The sequence below is a fragment of the Dermacentor variabilis genome, chromosome 8 (genome assembly GCF_050947875.1).
Source record: "Dermacentor variabilis isolate Ectoservices chromosome 8, ASM5094787v1, whole genome shotgun sequence".
NCBI classification, from domain to species: Eukaryota; Metazoa; Arthropoda; class Arachnida; order Ixodida; family Ixodidae; genus Dermacentor; species Dermacentor variabilis.
The window spans coordinates 39,486,957-39,507,397 of NC_134575.1; the positions used below are offsets into that span (position 1 = coordinate 39,486,957).

The following is a 20,441-nucleotide window of genomic DNA, read 5'->3' on the forward strand; positions in this document are numbered from 1 at the left end:
ACGTCATGAGGCGTCGGACTCACTCAGATAAGTTTCACAGTAGCCAGTTGAATGCAATGTTCGGTTGTACGTGCGTAAGCACAATATATGTAGGTGGTGTCCAAATTAACGCCTCGTGGGGTGGCCCCCCTTGGATTTAATGTTTCGCATCTCAAAGGCTATGCTATTTGGTGGTTGAATGAGACTGAAGCACATTCTGGGAGCCAGAAACACATCATAGACATCGGGTTTCGGACACCACCCATAAGCGCTTGGGCAAAAAGGACGGACGACGATGTCGAACAAGAACTTGCGTCTGGGTCCCCGGTCATCACTGTCTTGCATTCGCGCTTTCAACTGGAATCATTAAAGCCTACCACCTGGCCCGCTTTCCAGCATTGGTACAAGTGGTTTCTTAGTCCCGGAAAAAAAAGAGAAGATGGCGCTGCTCCGTGGTCAGAGTGTACGGCGGGTCTACGAACGACAGGGCCAAATTTCTCTCACTGGTGGCACTACAGTCGCTTTGAAAAAAAATATTTCTCGTCATATTTGCGGGCTTGGAAGACGGGAGAAGGCAGAAGTGATTAGCAGTGATGGAAACAAGGGATGCCGCAGGCTCGAGTGAACGTTTCGACATTGTTTTTGTCAGGGCGAGTTATTTGTCCAAATGTTGGCATGGAGCCGGGGAAATCACTTATTGGACCACGACGGTTCATTTGCCGACTTCGAGGGCGCAAGAATGCAAGTACATTAAAGGGACAGTATACTGCTCTGTTTCCCGCGGATTTATGAGCTACTCACCGCTTCGCAATATTTGCGATACGCAGCTCAACGTCTTTGTTGAATGTTGCTTTTTTTATATGTGACCCCGGGAAGCAGGTGCCGCCATGACGAATTGAAGGCAGAAAAGAAAGAAAAGGTAAAAAAAATAAAACGCGAGAGGCACAAATTACACGCCACGGACTGTCTTCCAACGTTAACCCTTTAACTCGAGTAAGCTATGTAAATATACTTCGATCCCCAACGCAAAGAATGTGGCATTTTATTCTACAGGCCTAATTATGCTGCTAATGCCTTCCCTCTGTATACCAGCGAACCTGGGCCCAAAGTTCCTTGAAACTTGCTGCGACTAAGTGCTTTGTTCCGTGAGAACAGACGATCGTTTTGTTTGCGGTAATCATAAAACACTCGATTAAGACATGTCAGTTCAGACCCTGATCCGTTCGGTATAGGTCACCTCTTATCCCAGTACATTTTTTTTTTATTTGTGTATACACTACACAGAATTGGGTTATTTGTGAGCGGACACTGTTCGCGATGTGTAGCGATAGCGGCCGGCTAGTGGCACCGGATATACCTTTTTTTTTGTAGTTTCGCAGTGAGTAAGCCCCTCATAAGCATTGCGGACTTTGACCACCGAGTAATTCAGGCTTGTATCCATGGTTCCCCACCATTTGTATAAGCACTCGGCGATCTCGTTCCCGTGGCTCCAAATGTAGCGATATAAGAAAGAACACGTAGTATCACTTGATTCCTGCTGATTTATCAAGTGGCAATACTGAGCTGCTTTCGTTTTAAAGCGTTTATTAGCTGGTGTCTAAGTTTCTTTTTAAATGAATAACTTAACACTTGCTGCTGGACTAGTGTACTTCAGTCTTGTCCGTGTCCTTTTCCTGCTCTGTTTTAATTTTAACGCTTTCGAATTACCTTTTTCGACCGTTCAATTTACGTGCCCAGGTACCTGTATTTTTTATATTTGTAGTTTCGGCTTATTGTACTTTTATTTTGCTGCTGCAAACTTAAACTTATGCTGTATATTTGTACCTGTTTGTACCTATAAGTACGATTTGTACCTATATTGAGATGCTCGTTTCTTATTGCCATCTAAGGTATTCTGTAATTTGTCAAGCCACTTCCGTAGCTTACAGCTTTAAATTACCAACAAATATTATTTTTTTCTTTCAATGAATTTGGCGTGTTGATTCGTAAACAGAGGGTACATATTTCAGTGACTATTAGGTAAACGTGGACACATGCCATGGATAGGGGAAGAGACCTAGTTCGGGAGCCGGAACATTAAAAAGGCCTTTAAATCTTTCTTTATTGGTCGGTGTCCTGGCCCCCCTTCTTTCCCGACCAGACGGGGTTCGGCCTCGCACTCGACTTCGTGCAATTTACGTGCTTAACAATAGCGGCCTGCCTAGCTGAAAAATTCCGACTGTATGTTGTCCCGACCATTTGTGGTACAAGTCATGGACCGTGGGTTCATCTCGTCTTGCCTGCCAGAGTGTCTCCGAGTTCGGCCCAGCTGCGAGGCGCCTGTGCACGCCAGTAGCCGCTCCATTTTCCCTGACCAGCGAAGGTGACGGCCGACAGAAGCTTCTGCCGTTGCGACGTCTCCATCGTTCGATACCTGCGGCAGCGCATTGAATTTACGTTCTAGCCTCAGAGGCGCGCAGGTAAACAGCATACTAGGCTCCAACCGTTATACCGCGTGTCCCACCTAACGTTAGCGAAGCCGTTGTAAGGGAAAACAAATGTTTAGAAATAACGGTGCAGATAGAACGATATGACCTACGGTGTTTCCAAGGTCTGACCACCGAACTCCGTAAGTCTTAAAATTATTGCTTTCACCGTGTTTATTTAAACAATTATTTTCTGTGAACGGTTTGGCTAGCGTTAGCTGGGTCATCGCTTGGAGTGCTGCCATTGCTACCTAAATAAGACAGGTTAGCCCAATAAAAATTTTTGCAGCTAAAAAAATGAGACAATAACAGAACGAAAGCAGGTTATCTTTTATATTGGGAACAAAGCTTTCGTATGGAGTATTTTCGAGGCGTATGATAGTAGTTAAAGCCCTAATGGTTTTGCTTCTCGAAACTCAATAATATCCTTGCAGAGGCGCTTCCGTACTTGTATTTCTTTCTTGCCGGCAAAGATTGTGATGCGCTATGCTATGTTATGCAGTGCGCTATGGCAGTAATAATTATAATTCGATGAAACTACCTTAGCCCCTACCTTTGTTTAGTGAAGGGTGCATCATGGTAGTACAAATCTTAGCCTGCAGCATTTGTAATGCAAGTACTGCGACACGGCAATAATACTCATAACACAGAGAAGCTGTTGAAGACTGGCCTGCAAAGGATGCAAGTCAATCGTGGCGCCGAAGTACTCTGTTTTGGGCTTGTTTGTTCGCAATGAAGTATTCTACTTACAGAAATGTCGGAGTCGGTAGTTAGGACAAAATGGAGATTGTCAAAGTTTTCGGTTGTAAAGAAATGTCGTCTAGTGTCGTCTGTCTCGTTGTGTTTTGCTCCGTACACTGCTTGTTTTGTAGATCCGAACATTTCTGATATCCTGTAAAGTTTGCACAATAACACTGCTTTACATGATAGGGCGAAGCTACATCCAGAGCTTTATCCCTGGAAACAATGCACCACTGCGACTGCCGAGTTATCAAGCTGTAAATAATAGCGCACTATGGACAATATTTATCATGATATGGCGAAATTGCCTAACATGCATGCGCTTGCCGCGTAAAAGCGGCGCCGTTGTAGTAAAAGCGCCGCATTTTTGTCCGGGAAGATTGCACTATAACAATCATTATTAAAATGGCCCGAAGCTCATTTACTTGGAAGCCACTATTATGTAATAAGTGCTCTTCTGCAACTTCCACATTTTTTTTTCTCCTGTAAAGGGTGCACCATGGCAGTAATACTCACAGTGCGGCGAAGCTGATATACACGGAAACCATTGCTATGTATTAAAAGCTACTTTGCAACCACATTTTTCTCCTGTAAAGGGTGCACCATGGCAGTAGTGATCACAGTGCGGCGAAGCTGATTTACACGGAAACCATTGCTATGTAATAAATGCTACTTTGCAGCTACCACATTTTTCTCCTGTAAAGGGTGCACCATGGCAGTAGTGATCACAGTGCGGCGAAGCTAATTTACACGGAAACCATTGCTATGTAATAAATGCTACTTCGCAACTTCCATATTTTTCTCCTGTGAAAGGCGCACCACGGCAATAATAAGTACAGTTCGGTGAAGCTGTTTTAGGAAACCGTTTCTATGAAATAAATGCTCCTCTACAACTTCCATATTTTTCTCCTGTAAAGGATGCACCACGGCAGTAGTAATTATAGTGCGGCGAAGCTCTTTTTCGGAAACCATTGCATTGTTATGCTATTGCTGCAACTTCCACATTTTTTTCCTGTAAAGCGTGCACCACGGCAGTAACAATCACAGTGCGGCGAAGGTCTTTTATGTGAAATGTTTTGCCTTGTAAAGGGTTTACTCAGGCGTGGACCCAGTTTTTTTTTTAATTGAGGGGGGCAGTCTGACGTTGAGATGATGATTATAATCAATAACAATAATAACTTTATTCGCATCTCAGTGAGCATTTCAAGGGCACATAAATTTTTTATCAAGAAGTGTTGGCATTCAAACATGACTCTTCTCTGCTGGCCCCGTCTCTACTGATTTCCTGAGGCATATAGATACAGCAATAATGGAGATTCGTGTCAGTTTTGGCTGGATATATATAAGAAACAAGATAGCTTCATGTTTAGGTATGCAAGCCAGCTGTGTGTGCTCAGATAGTGAATGGCCAGTACTTGATATAGTCAATGTCAAACCGGATTTAAAATATTTTAGCTGAGTCTATCAACCGTGCCAGCTCTCTTGACGATGATTTTTTCTTACCCACTGCTAAGTTTTCTCCAATAATGATTAAATCCTCCTTGTTTCTCCAGAGGTAAAGAACTGCAACATCTGGGAAGGACTTAGTGAGTTTGTCACGCGCTGTATGCTGGCGCTTCCCACACAGACTTTAAGGGTAGGAGGAGGGAGTCTGGTCATCCGGTCATTGCTCCCCCCCCCCCCCGAATTCACGCATGGGATAGTTAGAACAGCGGTGCCAATTTTTTTATTTTTGTAAATGTTGCAAGCCTTCAGTAGTAATACTATTGTGGCATGGCTACCTCCATGCCGAAGCCTTTGCGATGTAGAGCACGCAAATGTAATATCAGGGACGAATAATCGTCCTGTATCAAGCGCACATCTGCAATAATCTTTCTTGTGCGGCGAAGCTGCTTGACAGTGAAGCGCTCATCTTGCGACGAGCGTGGCAGCTATGAGCGCCGGTGAAGTCATATGAATGCCGAAACCTTATTGATTGAAATGTATCATATTATGACGTAATAGTTCTGCGGAAACCCACAAGGTGGAGAGAAGCAATTAATGAAGGGAAAATCAGACATCCATCCGTTCGTAGCAAATGCTACAAAGGAAACCCATACGGGTTCCTCGAAAGATACGCCTCGCAGTTGAAGAAAAATTCGTCCTGGTCTGGGACTCGAACCCGGAACCACCGCCTTTCCGGGACAGCCGCTCTACCATCTGAGCTAACCAGGCGGCTAGCAGATGGCAGGGCGAAGTCGAGTCGCGGACCAGAACGAATTTTTCTTCAACTGCGAGGCCTACCTTTCGAGGAAGCCGTATGGGTTTCCTTTGCAGCATTTGCTACGAACGGTTGGATGTCTGATTTTGCCTTCATTAATATCGTATTATAATGCAACTTTCGTCACCGAGTTACAAATGCGCCGTCTCTACTGGCATCTATCTGTCGTCAGGGGAACGGGCGTTGCACTGTCCGGTCGGAGTCGTTTACCCGCACCGTATGCTTACCTGTGCGTCATTTCGGCCAGCATGTACGGGTAGGCGTTTCTGAGGTTTGCGTACGTCGACAGGTGCAGGCGAGCCGTACCGCATATCTGGCCAGTAGGCGGGGCGCCATCTGTCGGTGAGGGCGGGCACTCTGGCGTGAGGGAGCCTCTGATCTTGCAACGGGGTGCCTCCAACAGCTGTCCAGAGAGAGAGAGAGAGGGGGGGGAGGGAGGGAGGGAGAGACGCCAACAGGTTGAGCCACATAACGTATAGGCAGCGTTGAGGTGGCAAATTCTCTTGGCTTGAGAAGAAGCGTGGGCTCGGAAACTCCTATCGGAATACATGGGGACGAAGACATCGTTCTCCTCAGCAACCACTGCAGCGAATTTGACGAACCGTGACATATTTGGAAAAAAAAAGTTGAAATATAGTGGCTGCTGGGCACGCATTTGTTTATTTCGGCCGTCAATTTCCAGGTAAACATCGCGAAACACAGCAAAAGGAGTACACTGATGCATGAAGTTTTTAAACGTGCATCTCACCAATAAAAAGAATGCAATGATTCCGTAAACTGTCCTTGAAGCATCTGACGCGGTCAGAGTTCAAGCAGTATACGTGGCTTTCAAACATACCAATAATATGCGAGAAGTACTTCCGCGAAATTTTCGCAAGCGTTGCGACCATTATAGGTAAGCTATCGGAGGAGTAAATCATATTCTTTTTCGCTTCAGATGCTCCAGCAGATGCAGTTTGCAGAACTTGTGTGTTTAGTGGCGAGTACCGATTTATATACTTCCTGTCAAAGCTTCTTCCTTAAGGTTACCCATTTTGGGCAGCCCTTGTAGTAAACGTGGGCCATAAATGAAAATTCTCCAGCTTGAAATTGGTTGAGCTCACATTTCTCTATTGAATGCAACAAATGTATTCTAATCAGTTCGGAAGTCATGAAATGAGAGAATTTAGGCTCTTGTGAAGTATGTGAATGGGGAAATAGGAAGAGTCCCAAGTCCGCGCCCCCACGACGGTTCTCGCTGGACAACTGAAACGAATCTCTAAGACTATTCTTTTTTAAGCTGCATGCACCGGAAGCGATTTTGGAGCCAGAAACACATAGAGGCCACGTTTTCGGCACTATCTAACTGCAGTAGGCCTCACGGTAAGACACATTCTGAAGAGGAAACAAACTTCGAAACTAGCTTCGAAACCACGCAGAACGCTGATATGCTCGAATTCGGCGACGTTGGATTAACAAGAGTGATACTTCTTGCGTTTAATGAAGAAAAAAAGATCGAATGATATTGGCTGTTAGGAGCAAGAATTTGATTTACGTTGTCGAAATGAAATTTTATCGCATCCACGATCTCCCGTTTCAGTTCGAACGCCTTCAAAGGTGGCCTTTGAGTCAGAGCTACAAACCACAAGTTATCTTCTGCAAACCAAGGCGATTGCATTCTTGCGAGAGAGGAAGAAAAGTCTGAACGCGATCTCCATTCGGGTGGTCCCCCTCCGAAAGCGCACCCCTTCTGCGCGTCAAATTAAGTACAACGTACGTCGTATCACATGCTTATCGATTGGCCCATCGAAAATGGAATCGGAAATTCAGGTAACCGTACGCATCCAAACAATGTTCGGATTCACCGACATATTTCAGAGCCAGCGATAGCGTTTGGGAGTTAATTCCACACTTCCAGTCACATTACCGGGAATACTGAGCACCCAAGTTTGTCGCCACGAGCTATGCACGGTTAGATAACGTGATCGTAGTTAACCTGTGCATTCCTTTTTGTCTGGTACATATAGACACTTATGGTCACTGATTAATTTGACCCTGTATAACCTAAATAGTTTTCTTTCGCACGCAGTGGCAGATCAGTGGAACGCGTTTCCTGGTCTTGTCGCAACTTTATCATTCTGCCGAGTTCTTTTCATAAATATCACTAACCATTTGTTCTACAAAGCATTTTGTTCCCACATTTACAGTATTTGAATCTCGTACTCTCCGTTCTCGCGATAGCCTGCAGACTATGGCAAGGGCCTGCAGTATGCCTTAATAAATAAATAAATAAATAAATAAATAAATAAATAAATAAATAAATAAATAAATAAGTGAACAAATAAATAAATAAATAAAACGAGCAACACAGACCAGGTAATTGACGGTGTCGTTCACCACTTCGGAGATCTTGGCGATTCGCAGCGCCTCGTACCAGTGTTGCTGCGCCATCGGATGCGTGAAGTCCACGAAGTACACCGCTTTGTTGTTCTTGTCCTGCGAGGATGGCGACGGAGGAAGGACAGGGCGTCCCGTTGGGAGGAGGAGAACGAGATCAGGAGAGAGATTAAGGGCGGCGAGGTGCGCATGTCGTTCGCACGACTCTTGTGGGAAACATAAATCCTGTCTGATTCCACTAATGTTGGGGTTAGGGTCGGTTCGTTTAGGTTGGGCTAGGTTAGATTGGGTTAGGCTAGGTGAGCTGGGGTTAAGTTATATTTGGTTAGGTTAGATTGTGTTAAGCTTGGTTGATTTATATTGGGCACCCAACCGAACCAAGCCTAATCTAACTTGAACTCAGTTTGAGAGAGTTAGAGTGGATTTATTTAGAGGTATTGGGGGGGGGGGGGGTCGAATTGCTGTGAAATTAGCTTCGCCGCTGCGAATAACCATCCGCTGTTTGCTAGGCTCACCTCCTCACTCGGCAGTAGTTGAAGCAGTACTGACACAATATTTCCGACTGACTAAAGAGAAAATCAGACATCCACCCGTTCGCAGCAATTGCTACAAAGGAAACCCATACGGGTTCCTCGAAAGAAAAGCCTCATAGTTGAAGAAAAATTCGTCCTGGTCCGGGACTCGAACCCGGGGCCACCGCCTTTCCGATGCAGCCGCTCTACCATCTGGGCTAACCAGGCGGCTAGCAGATGGCAGGGCGAAGACGAATTTGTCGACAACGCAGCAATTGCTACGAACGAGTGGATGTCTGATTTTCCCTTTATTCATTACTTCTCTCCACCTTGCGGGTTTTCGCAGAACTACTACGTCAATATTTCCGACTCTGCAGTTTTCTTTCATTTCTCGACAGAGAGAGGGAGGGGGTGTCAAACGAATGCCTGGGAACCTTACAACAACGAGAGAAAGCCAGGAAGCTTCGGAGCGCCATGAGTAATTAAATATTATACCGTTTCCTCAGCCACTTTGGCTTTCGTTTCGCATGATAGAACTCTGTGGTGACGTCAAGACGCCGCAGATGACACGTTGTTTGGCATTTGTTCTGCCTCGCTCGGCAGTCTGTTGCTCTTACTCGTTGTGAGGTCCGACGTAACAGCACAGCAGACGATTCAGCAATGCGTCATGACGTCACCACACAATCACCTCATGCGAAACGAAACACAATCTGGCTGTCGAAAAGGTAATACAAAAAACTTTTTTGAAGGAAATTTGATGGTGGCTGCTATTGTTCTGTGATTTAGAGGACCCGGAACTTTACTGACGGCAGACAAATGTATAGCTTGAAATACCATGTCTGTAGTGGTTTAAAGAATTGCGAATTGCGGATAAGCGGAAGCTCACGTAGCATGTGTAGGGTCGCTTTCCGGTGCTCTCCTGGATCACGACCTGGGGTGTGATGGTGACCGTCAAGTTCTGCTTGAGTTTGTAGAGGCCCAGTCGATGCACCGCGCGCTGCGAATGAGGTACTCGTTTAGACAACCTGCGGTACGCTAAAGCTTTCCATAGGCTACGCAGAGCCCACCGCCTTGCGGTAATGTAATGATTTAGGAAACGCAATGAAGCCTGGAGGCGTCGCTTCGTGTCGTCTGCTGCACCATCGCGTCACCGCCTCGCAGGCTTGCGGGTCCAGACAGTGTAGCAGACGACATGAAGTCACACTTGTAGGTGTCACTGCAGCTGCGTAGGAAAATAGCGGCAGAAAACGGCCCGCCTTAAATAAAAAGAAAATGTGGCACCTTCACGCCCAGGTCGAATCATCGAAAGCGATAGCAAGGTTTAGCGCTGAACTTGGACTCGTTTGTTTGCGGCGGTCCAATCTGGGATTCAGCCACACGGTTATCTGTTCTACAGTCCAGGAATTTCATTTGAAGTGCAACCGAATGGCCGTGCTTGATTTGTGCCTTTTTGGGCGTGTGTGTGTGTACTTTTGACTTAGTAATTATTGATTCTTCCTACTATACCGTTTTCATCTTAACATGTAATTCCACCTTTCAACAGGCACTTACCCCCCCCCCCCTCCCCGACACACACACACGCACGCACGCACATAAAATCACGTGGCGCCATTAGGCAAAAAAAGGGTGCTCCATATCCGCCCACCATGGCGCGCAGTGGCGTTGGCTAACACTCCCAGGGCTAGCTATAGTACAACATAAATACCCAAGTCACTGGACGGATTGATAACCGTAGCCATATATATAATACGCGACGGTGACGTCGACGTCGGTAATCCTTCAGCCGCTGCTTCAAGAAACGCTCCCGTCGCCACTCACCGCCAGCTGCGCATTGGTGACGACGGTGTCCAGCCTGACGGGTCCACCGGTGGGCACCGAGTGCAGCAGAGTGTGCACCGAGGGCATGCTGGGTCGACCGACGAGGCCGTGGTACTGCTCTAGAACCGACTGCGGCGTCGGTCCGCCGAACACGAAGAAGTCGAGCTGGCCACCGTCGACGCGATACGTGAGCGTCCCTCGTGGTGACGTCACCAATTCTGGGGTGCGTAGTGAGCGAGAGAAACCTTCTAGACCTCATCGACAACTGCGACGACGATTTGCGGACGCCCTTCGAGACGGGGCTGTCGCACGTGGCCCCACAAGCCGGTTCGTCTTTAGCCTTCCTGCTTGTCGTGAAAGGATCTCGAAACTACAGAGCAGTAATATAGTGGAAAACTTCAGACCGCGACAAATTAATTTCATTTATTTGGTACACACTGCCGGCCTGAGTTGTCAGGCCTTGGGCAGCAGTGGGTATATATGAAACAATGCAAGGATAAATGATCAATACAAGGGTACGAGAATTCCTTATCAACACCATCCTAACATTACGCGTAACAGCACTCGACACTGCTCATAGCAAAGTGAGCATTCGATATCGCAGCTCATATATATATAAAGCAAGAAAGAATACAAGAATAAGTGAAACAATACAAGGATACAAGAATTCCGTATAAACAGCATCCTAACGTTGCGCATGACAGCACCCGGCTCTGCGCATAACGGAGAGAGAGTTCGATGTCACAGCTAGTTTACTATGATAGCTTAGTTATAGTCAGTTTAGCATTTGTTTACAAAGAGGTCATCTTGTGAGCGGGGGAAGGAAACTATGGTAATGCATGCGGGTGAAGCTTGCGCGGGCAATCCCGCATGTGAGTCACTTGACAGCGCGGCGTCGTCCTTTTGTCTCAAGTTTTTTTTTGTCATTGTCACAGAACATACCTCGCACTGTGTTTCACGAAACATGCCAGGTTTATTAAGGAGTGGACGTTTCATGAGAGGCTGCAGACTGATACAATCCTACATCTTACTTGTCCCAGTGGTGCTTGTCCGGACTTGCCTGTCTTCTTTTGTTGGGGTGGTTGTTGTTGTCCGCTCCGTTGCTGCCTCGTTGATGCCGTTGCCGCTCCTCTTGCTTGGGTCGTTGATCCGGGCCGCTTAGGTTTCCGAAATTTTTCTACACACTTTGCGGATCCAGTGAGGTGGGCTCCTCCGCAGATCATGCAGGATGGTGCGCACTCATGTTCTGCAAGTCCGTCCGTTGTGGAGCCGACTTGTTTGCCACAGAAGCCACATCTTCCTTCCTCTGGGTGGGGGCAGTTATGCACCCAGTGGCCCACCGTGCCGCATCTGTAGCACGCGGTATGGTCTTCTTATACTGCCTGACCGGGACGCATTCATAATTGTATGTAACGGGGGCGTCTTCGGCCTTCAAAGGTTACCACCGCCACGTTGCTGGTTCCCAATTTTCGGACAAAAGTGATTTAGCCCTCCCTTCAGTAAAGCTTGGGCTTGAGAGAGGGAGAGGTTTCATCCTCTCGGACATTGATCACACCCTTGCATACCTCTCCATTCAGCTTGAGATGAATGCGGAGGGGATATGAGTGCCCCCCTACTTGCAGGTTGAATTCTTTGATCAGCTTGTCAGCTACCGGTGTTGCCTGGGTTTCGCACACGATAACGTTCTGCTCCCCCATGGGCCACACATTGAGATCCCCGGCGGCCACTTCACCCACATATTGGGCCACCGCCGATCCCACGTCACCATGCTTGAAGGCCATTTCCAGGTCTAGGGCGCCTCGGGGCTTCAACGCCACGATTAGGTCTTCGGAACGGAGTATTGGCGTTTGTTTCGGGCGCCAGTTGCGAGCCGTCTTGATTTGCAGCAGTGGCGCAGCGCGAGCACCGTCGGTACGCCCGGCGCGGAGGGAAATCCCCGCCGCCGCCCTTGGTAGCCATGTTCGCTTGTTGCTTGCGTTGCCGCAGGCGTGCAAGTGCTTGAAGACACTCACTTTTGGTGGGCATGATGTCTTCATCTTGGTGTTTATGTTCGATTTCGGTCCAATTCATGGATGTCGGGTCGTACCCGGTGATCTTCTGCGTCGCCATGTGCGGAGAACTTCCGACGCCGGCTGCGTCGAGCTGAGCCCTCGTTAGGATCAGCTCAACCGCGGCATGTTGAGATCTTCAGATTGGCGTAAGAGCTGTCAAAATTGATCCACCAGCCTCAAGTCGGTGTCTGCAGGATCCTTGCGACGTTCGGCATCGGATAGGACCAAGATTTGCGGTGTACCGTGTGTTGGTCCACGGTTCCAGTCGAAAATCAACGGAGCCGATGCGTCGCACGTCCGACCTCACGGAACCCTCCGCAGGGACGCGTTCCCAGCAGCTGGCGTTCCCCTTCGACCGCGCCGCATCGTCGAGACGCGCTAGGCCGGCTGTTCCGGTTCAATTGGTACATTTGCACTGAAGGGGTCGCATGTGAAGAGAAAATCTGACGATTATCCCCTAAAGCCTCAGCATTCGTTGCCAACGGTAAGGATATGGATAGGCGTGCAAAACTAGGAAAGGTAAGTAAGCAACACTAAGCGAAATCTTGAGTCACAACCTAGCCAAACAATCCTTGCGCTTTAGTAGCCAATTCTTACTATACAGTCACATAAGTATGCCACAAACACTGCGCACCACCTCTGCTTTGTTGAAATAAACGAAGACACGTACAGCGTACACCGCCACAGTTGCACCATATCCGAGCTGACCTCCCGAGTGGAGCCGGTGTAACGCGATGCGACAAAAAAAATATGGATCACTGGCTAAAATAAAGCGCGCGAACACGTTGTCGTCCATTTGAGGGAGCCGTTCGCAAGGTAACCTTTATCAGAGTCCTCTACTATACTTTTTAATGAAATGACTCTGCCTTTATTTTATAATCTTTTATAATTACACTTCAAAGGAAATTCAAGGGGGCAGCGACGCAAATTACGTTGCCGTCTGCTCTTCGGAACAGACGGCAACGTTTGGAGCAGATTAGGAGGACGCTTAAGCTTCGGCTTTTAAGAGTGGAGCGCGATAGATTTCAAAGATCACCGACTGCTTGTCGTGCTTCCCGGCAATCGCAGTTTTCTTGCGGATGCGCGTAACCGAGCCCGATGATGTTTTTGCCGCGCTGTTCGAAAAAAAAAGAAGGGTCTGTGTTTGAGCTTCCGCGTAACAGAATTATGTTTTCTCGTGCATAGAAATTTAACTCCGACGCTATCATGTCTGTAGGTGGTGCTTAAGCCGTACTTTACGATTTTCCTGACGTACTTTGACTTTGACGAGTTCAGTTAGTTCAGTAACGCATCTGCGCTACGTGGAGGGCTTGCGTGGTTGTGGTTCGGAATGGTCTTTTCGCCAAGCGACGTCCGAAGCCGGATTTTTCGCGACGCGGGACCCTTAACGCTTTCGCGTTAATACACCGCCCAAGACCTCGCGCGAAGACGTTTGCTTCGCTATACAAGAGCAGACTCCAGCCACCCACCGATCTGGTTTGCGTTGTGTAGGTACACTCCGTGCGCCGTTCCTTCAGCGGCTGATGCCAGAAGTAGGAAGGGGTGGTCGGCCAAGTACGTCCCCTTGACAGCTCGGTTCTGTGCGGAAGAAGAGGCCGATTCGGTACTGTGATTAAAGCGGCAAATTAATTTACCACACAGAGAATAGGTGGGAACGTTAAGAGGCTCTCATTTAGATTGAACGGTCGTTTTCTTATTGCCTGCTAGTCTAGTATAGCATGAGCCTTGGCGGTGAACCAACCAACTGCCATGACGGCACCAATATCCATGCGTTCAGCATTTTACTCTGCTATATAGAGTACGTTTTCCTCGCTGACCACAGTGGAATACAGCTTTGATTTCTAGGCAGCGGATGTAGAGACCTCCTGATGTTCTGCATGATTAGTTAAGCACGTAGCTTGCGCATTGTTTTTTTCTCTCTCTCACACTAGAAAATGCAGAAAACCAATGACCTGAAGTTTCTCTACCTTTGATACGGGTCACGTTTCAGTAGTGATATGCGTCCCATATTTTTAGTCGATGCATAACAAAGCAGACGCGGGAGCGCTGCAAGAAACGCCACGCGACGCCTGAAATACGCCGGAAATGCGCTTCAATGTGGCTCGCCACACCACTTCGGCAGGCGAGGATCTCTGGCAGGGGAGTATGGTTGGCGCACCTTTGCCGAGCCGGAGCCCGCGTAGAAGAGGTGCCTCGCCGATTCCGCGCTCAAATCGAGGAACGGCCGCGCCGACGGCGTGGTTCGGATTCCGTAGGCGAACCGGGCCTTGGGTCGGAGCGTCACGTATTTGTCCCGCTCTGTGTAGTACAGGTGCGGGAGGTCGAACTCCACCCTGCGCAAATTATTGAAACGAGGTGGGTGCCTCCAGCGAGAGCGGCGATGAGCAGCTGCTTCGCTCATATTAATGAGCGAATGCTTGTTATCATTGAACATATTAATGCTGTGACGCAAATTAAAGCACATTAAAGCATAATAATGCTTTAGCATTAGCTAAAGCATTATATGATTCCCGAGGCGGAAAAATCCGGCTTTGGCGTGACCGCGCGACGGTCCAAAAAAGGCTACGAACCCTCGGTCCTTTGGTGGGAGTCGAACGCACGACTTTCGGAGTTAATTAACGCGAAGTTAAATTAGGACGACTCAAAGAGCGTAGTTATCGAGCGGTGCTTGATATGCTTTCGCATTCATTCACGTACAGGGATAACTAATTAAGTGCCCCGTCAATTTTTTTTAATAAGCAACGCTTAGTACAGGCGAGACAGGACGACTTCCTGTATCCCGTAATCTGCGTCGTATTCTACACAGTGAGAGAGGGCGCCAATTTATTTATCGAAAAAACAATTTATCTCGAAGTCTCCCGCAGTCTGCACACGGTTTTGTGGAAGCTACGTCATCGAAGGTACTGCAGAAAGACTGCAGGTTGGGCGCTTGAAATTCTTTCATGGTAACGCCGTGCCGTAACATATCTTTGGTGTGGTGTTCTGGGTCCTAGTTCTATATTTATCGATAAAAATAGAATTCCCGGTATTCTGGAAGAGCCAAGGCTTAAGCTTATGAGATTTCAAAGCCGTTTGCTGAACCGCAACGGCCCAAATAAGACAAAGAAAATTATTTGAAATTCATGACGTCGCACTAACGTACTAGTTCTGGGGTTTCTGTGCGAAATTCAAAAGCTTGTAGGAGATATGACGTCATAAACGTCACTTTGTGACGTATCGAGAGATGCGCATGCGCGGCAGCTAAAGAGACATCATACTTGTCATGTTCTAAGTATGTTATCGGTTACTTAGTTAGCGATGCTAAGTTATAGCGCTTTTGTTCTTTTTTGTTTAATATGTCTTATTCATTGCACTGAAAGTAGCATTCTATTTAATCAGCTGCTCGAACCCAGCTGCCTGAAGACCGAGTACAAGGAAACAACAGACGAGAGAATGGTGCTCCTTGCCATTCTTCATTCCCTCTGCGCTGGAAGTTGGAAGGTTCCGAATTAGCTTTAACCGTACAGAGTTTCTATCGAGACAGACGAAAAATGTATAACTGCTGGCGCTAACAGACGACAACAGGTCCAATCTGTTTTCGTCTGCTCGGTACTTTGCGCTGAAAGTAACTGTGTGTGCAACCAGTCGTCAGCACAATTTTGCTTTCTCAAATCGCGAAAAGATAGAGAGAGAATCAGATGGTGCCGGGCGCACCAACTCATTCACGTGGGTGGGGCCAGTAGGCCTACTCACAGAACTCTGCGGGTCTCCTTGGCTACGACGCTCAGGATGTTCTTGTCACTAAGCCTTGCCGTGTAACCACACGGCAACGAAAGGTCCACGTATTCCGCTTCGATCGCCGGCACCGGAGGCACGAACTCACGCCGACTTCTGTCCCTGATCTGTGTCATGTGAAAAAAAAAATGAAATAAAGAACACGGATCCTACGCGTCGAGGGAATGAACGTTATGCGATCACTTTGAAATGACGCCGCTGCTATACAGACGCCAGAAGTTGCCATCGTCGGTGTCGTCATCTCCTTGACCTCGGCACGAGTCTCATGTGTTGCCACGATTCGGTTTGTTGCAGCTTGTATATTATTATTATTATTATTATTATTATTATTATTATTATTATTATTATTATTATTATTATTATTATTATTATTATTGTATACATGAATATGCAGATGACGTCACTTTGTCTTAGAAAGCTCACACTGTTTATGACTGTCGAATCCTGTAGTCTGACCTGTTTTCTTTTTCTGAATGGTGCAAAGATAATAAACACGCCTTGAATCCTGCTAAGAACAAAGTAGTGACTTTCACACGGAAATCAGCAAGCACTTCCATTTCTTATTCGGTAGATTCTGCGTCGTTACATCTCTAAGGACAGTGAGGTCAATGGTCTCGGTGTATATTTCGATACAATCTTATACTTTTCTGCTCACACTCAATGCGTTGCAAAGCACGGTATGCCCTTTCTTGGCTCTGTTTGCAGATAATCGAGGGAATTCCATTCTCCTACACCATTCTGCAAGGTGTGCACTATAATCTGTCTTTCTCAACTCGAGTACAAGTCTGTCATCTGGAATAGCATTTCTTGATCCAACAATCACGTTGTAGATCGGGCCCAGGAAAAGTTTATAAGCACATATCATCACTGCTTCGCTAGCATGGACACTAGACCTTGCTCTAGCACTGCTGGATTATTGACGTTGCCCCTTACTTAGCTGCCGACGTCATACCGCTGACCTGTTTCTTCCGAAACTCCTTCATGGTATCCGCGCCTGCTTGGAACTTCTCAGTTGTATCATGTTTCGTATCCCGCGCAAGATCACCAGAGAACATAGATTTTTCTGTGTTCCTGCCTGTAATCACCAACAGCCAGCTATCCACAGGATACTGAGTCTTTATAACGCTTATTTTGAAGATCTCGATATTTTTCACAACCTGCTGTTCTTTTCCGAGGTTTCCGTCGTTGTGTCATAGCTTCACACATTATATTTAACTGCCCATTGCGTCCTTTTTATTTCGTGTTTACCTTGCGCTTTGTTGTACGTACTATGATCTTTTTTAATGTATGCGTGCCTAGCACTCAGACCTTAGGGTTGTTCCTGGGCATGGCAAATAAGTAAACAAATAATTGAGTGATTGATCGATCTATCAACTGACGGGTTACTTGATTGGTTGGTTGATTGATTGATCGATCGGTCTGTTGCTATTATTTGAGGCAATTTCCAATTGAAACAGGACAGTGGCATGTGCCCCACCACACTGTAGTACACTAAGGTTCATCTGAAACTTCGATATCATTAAATACGTTTTAATTTCGGCTGCTTGCAGTTAATAGCACGCGCATTATTAGGCTATTTTTCGACCTCACTCTTCTCTATATTTGTGCGCCACCAATGTTGCAAACGTTTCTTGCTTACGTTTACTGCACCGATGCACCCATTACCGTCCTTAAACCCTATATATTCATAGAGATGGTGCGCCATCTGGTGAGGCATCGTACAAACGAGATCAGATAGCGAGACAAGCCAACCAAGAAAGGCCAAAGAATGCAATCGCGTAACGATATGGTTAATCTATCAGTGTTTCGGTATTCGGCCTAAACCTTAACGCTTTTAAGTTTGCGTACACTGAGTAAAGCTTGGTATGACAAAGCTATAACTTGTTCTAAAATGTATTGCAGTCTGTAGGATGCCGCAGTGCTAGCGACGCCAATGTCAGCAACCGCGTCTTGTTGCCTCGACTTTCGACTCCGAGCCCGAAGAGACCAAGCAGAACTATCAGCCGAGTGAGCGGGCTATCTTATACGGGGGTTTTTCGATAAAGACTGAGGTTGATGCTCTGAGATCATTACAGTACAACCTCGTTACAACGAAACGGGATATAACGAAATAATGGATATAGCGAAGTAACTGAAATTCCTTTCTAAATCCTCATAGAGATTCATGTTACAGTACATGCGATAATGGATACAACGAATTATAGTATATAACAAAGTAATTTTAACTCTCGCTTCAACTTCGTTATAACGAGCTTTTACTGTATTTTTGAAAAATTATTCATCGACCCTTTTATCCCTTTCTATATGGTCCCCACTAAGAGAAGCGGCCGCGTCCCACCGTTTCTACCGAGCCTAGACTACACGAGAGACGCCATGTCTCTATACCTGCCTAAAAAACTAACCTCCAATATCTTACCTACACACCTCGCCCCATGTCAAAGAATGAAGTCGCATACTGCAGCATCTACACTCGCAAGAGGATTGTTGCAATGCTTCGGTCAACAGTAAAAAGAAAAGTGACATCGCTTTGACGTGGAAGAAGATACGGAACAAGGCGTAGTTGGAACATTGGAGGTGATATTTAGGAAGGTGATGCTTGACTCATCTGTGAGCGTGGTAGAAACGTGGAACGTCTGCATTTTACTAACTGGGGAGGATATAGAAAAAAAGATAATAGTGCCGATGAATGATTTTGAGAAATAACGACTTCAGAACATTAGTCTCGGTAATTATTGAACACGCCTTGTACTTTTCTGCAATCATCATAGAACGTGATTACTCTGTAAAAAAGGAACGGAAGAGGAAAAAAGAATAGCATGCTCTGTTTAAAGTAAAGGAATTGGTGACGATGGAAGAAGCAGTCAAGGATGGTCGAGGATTGTTTAGTGTGGTAAAATTTGGAAACGTTTGGGCGCATATATACAGGCCTAAAAAAACCGAGGCTACTTGGCGATCGCTAAGAGACGCCTTCATCCTCCAGTAGAGGATAAATTAGGCTGACGACGATAACGATTATGAGGAAGTAAAGGTGCAGGTAGCAACATGATCGCCCTGAACGTATGTTGGCCATTTCCTATTCACGAGCATGCTCACTCAAGTCGCGAAGCGTTGAATGGCTGGTGTCACGAGTAAGTCGTCACCATTTGCTCCTCGCGTGCTTTGGTTTCCGTATGTGCTGTAATACATCACTTCCATCATCATCATACATCATCATCATCATCATCATCATCATCATCATCATCATCGTCGTCGTCGTCGTCGTTATTTTATGTTCACTTTTGAGGAAGCCACCTTCGCCGAGTCCGAGCAATCTCACATTGCCCCTGTATTGCTTCAGGCTGAATTCATCTTATGCCGGCAAGCTTACTTGCCGATTACCAATTACTTAACACCACCTTGGTAGTTCTCTGCTGTCCTCGACTGCGCTTTCTCCCGTCTTGGCACCCATTTTGTAACTCTGTCACAGACTCCCGGTTCTATGCACTACACGATACGTGGCCTGCCCAAATTAATTGCGCCCCTTTAATCTAGGCTAGAATAACGGCTGTACCATCGCGCTCTAATCTACACCCCTGTCTTCCTGTCTTCCTGTCTCTTAACCTTACACGTTCATTAATTTTCGTTCTATCACTCGCCCCTCAATGCTCAACTTCTTCGCATACTTTCTCGTTAACCTTCTAAGTTATCGCGCCATATGTAAGAGAAGCGGCAGAGTGGCTGCACAATTTTTCTCTTAAAGGATTAGCGGTAAGCTGCTGGTGAGAGGCTCGGCAATGTATGCCACTTCAAGTTGAGGCAAACAGACTGAAATCTCACAGACTTACAGAACTTCCAGACCTTCCACATTGGAGCTCTACAAAAGCTCAATAAAATCACCATTGTTAAATGGTCCAAACTGGATAGCGAAGGTGCTCTTGTGTACATCGGCGAGTACCGCTACATTGCCATATTCTGTGATGGCAGCATTTCTGAGCCAATCAGAGAAGCCGTAGCAGCCCTCTGGACCAATCAGAGCTGGCGTGATGGCGAGTTCGACGATCATGGCGGCCGTGGAGTGTTTTCGGCTCCAACAATCGGTTCCGGCGCACGCAGCGAACAAAAGAATAGCCTATAGCCTCCGAGATCGGTATATGCTACTCACTCGCTAGGAGCCGCGACCAACGCGTGGCGCTTCGAAAGCTGTTGCGTCAAAGAAATTGGCAGAGTATCGGAACTCACGCGTATTCGGATCGTGTCGTACGTGACCCTGGTGATGTCCACGGTGACAGTGGCCGACTCGCCTGGCACCGGCCTATCCGAGCGGTTCAACAACAGCCTGGAAGAGGTGCTTGTGACGTCACTATCGAACACCACGTACCGATGGTACGACGGTGGCATGAAGCACCCTGGAGACGGCCAGTGAGCGAAGAGGGGGAGAAAGTTGGAACTCGGTGCATGATTATGTGGCGCGTATTTAAATGAATTT

General features: G+C 46.8%; 1 protein-coding gene across 1 annotated transcript in view; it reads right to left on the reverse strand.

Annotated features, from left to right (window-relative positions):
* LOC142591367 (lysosomal alpha-glucosidase-like) overlaps window positions 1–20,441 on the reverse strand; it is a 32,698-nt gene that overhangs the window by 2,608 nt on the left and 9,649 nt on the right. Inside the window, exons 4-12 of the mRNA XM_075703693.1 lie at window positions 20,195–20,361; window positions 15,935–16,083; window positions 14,361–14,535; window positions 13,672–13,780; window positions 10,152–10,369; window positions 9,220–9,330; window positions 7,798–7,920; window positions 5,673–5,848; window positions 2,259–2,392 (exon numbers count right to left, since the gene is read on the reverse strand). Of these exons, the coding sequence (XP_075559808.1) occupies window positions 2,259–2,392; window positions 5,673–5,848; window positions 7,798–7,920; window positions 9,220–9,330; window positions 10,152–10,369; window positions 13,672–13,780; window positions 14,361–14,535; window positions 15,935–16,083; window positions 20,195–20,361 (1,362 nt within the window). The remainder of the gene's footprint in view (window positions 1–2,258; window positions 2,393–5,672; window positions 5,849–7,797; window positions 7,921–9,219; window positions 9,331–10,151; window positions 10,370–13,671; window positions 13,781–14,360; window positions 14,536–15,934; window positions 16,084–20,194; window positions 20,362–20,441) is intronic.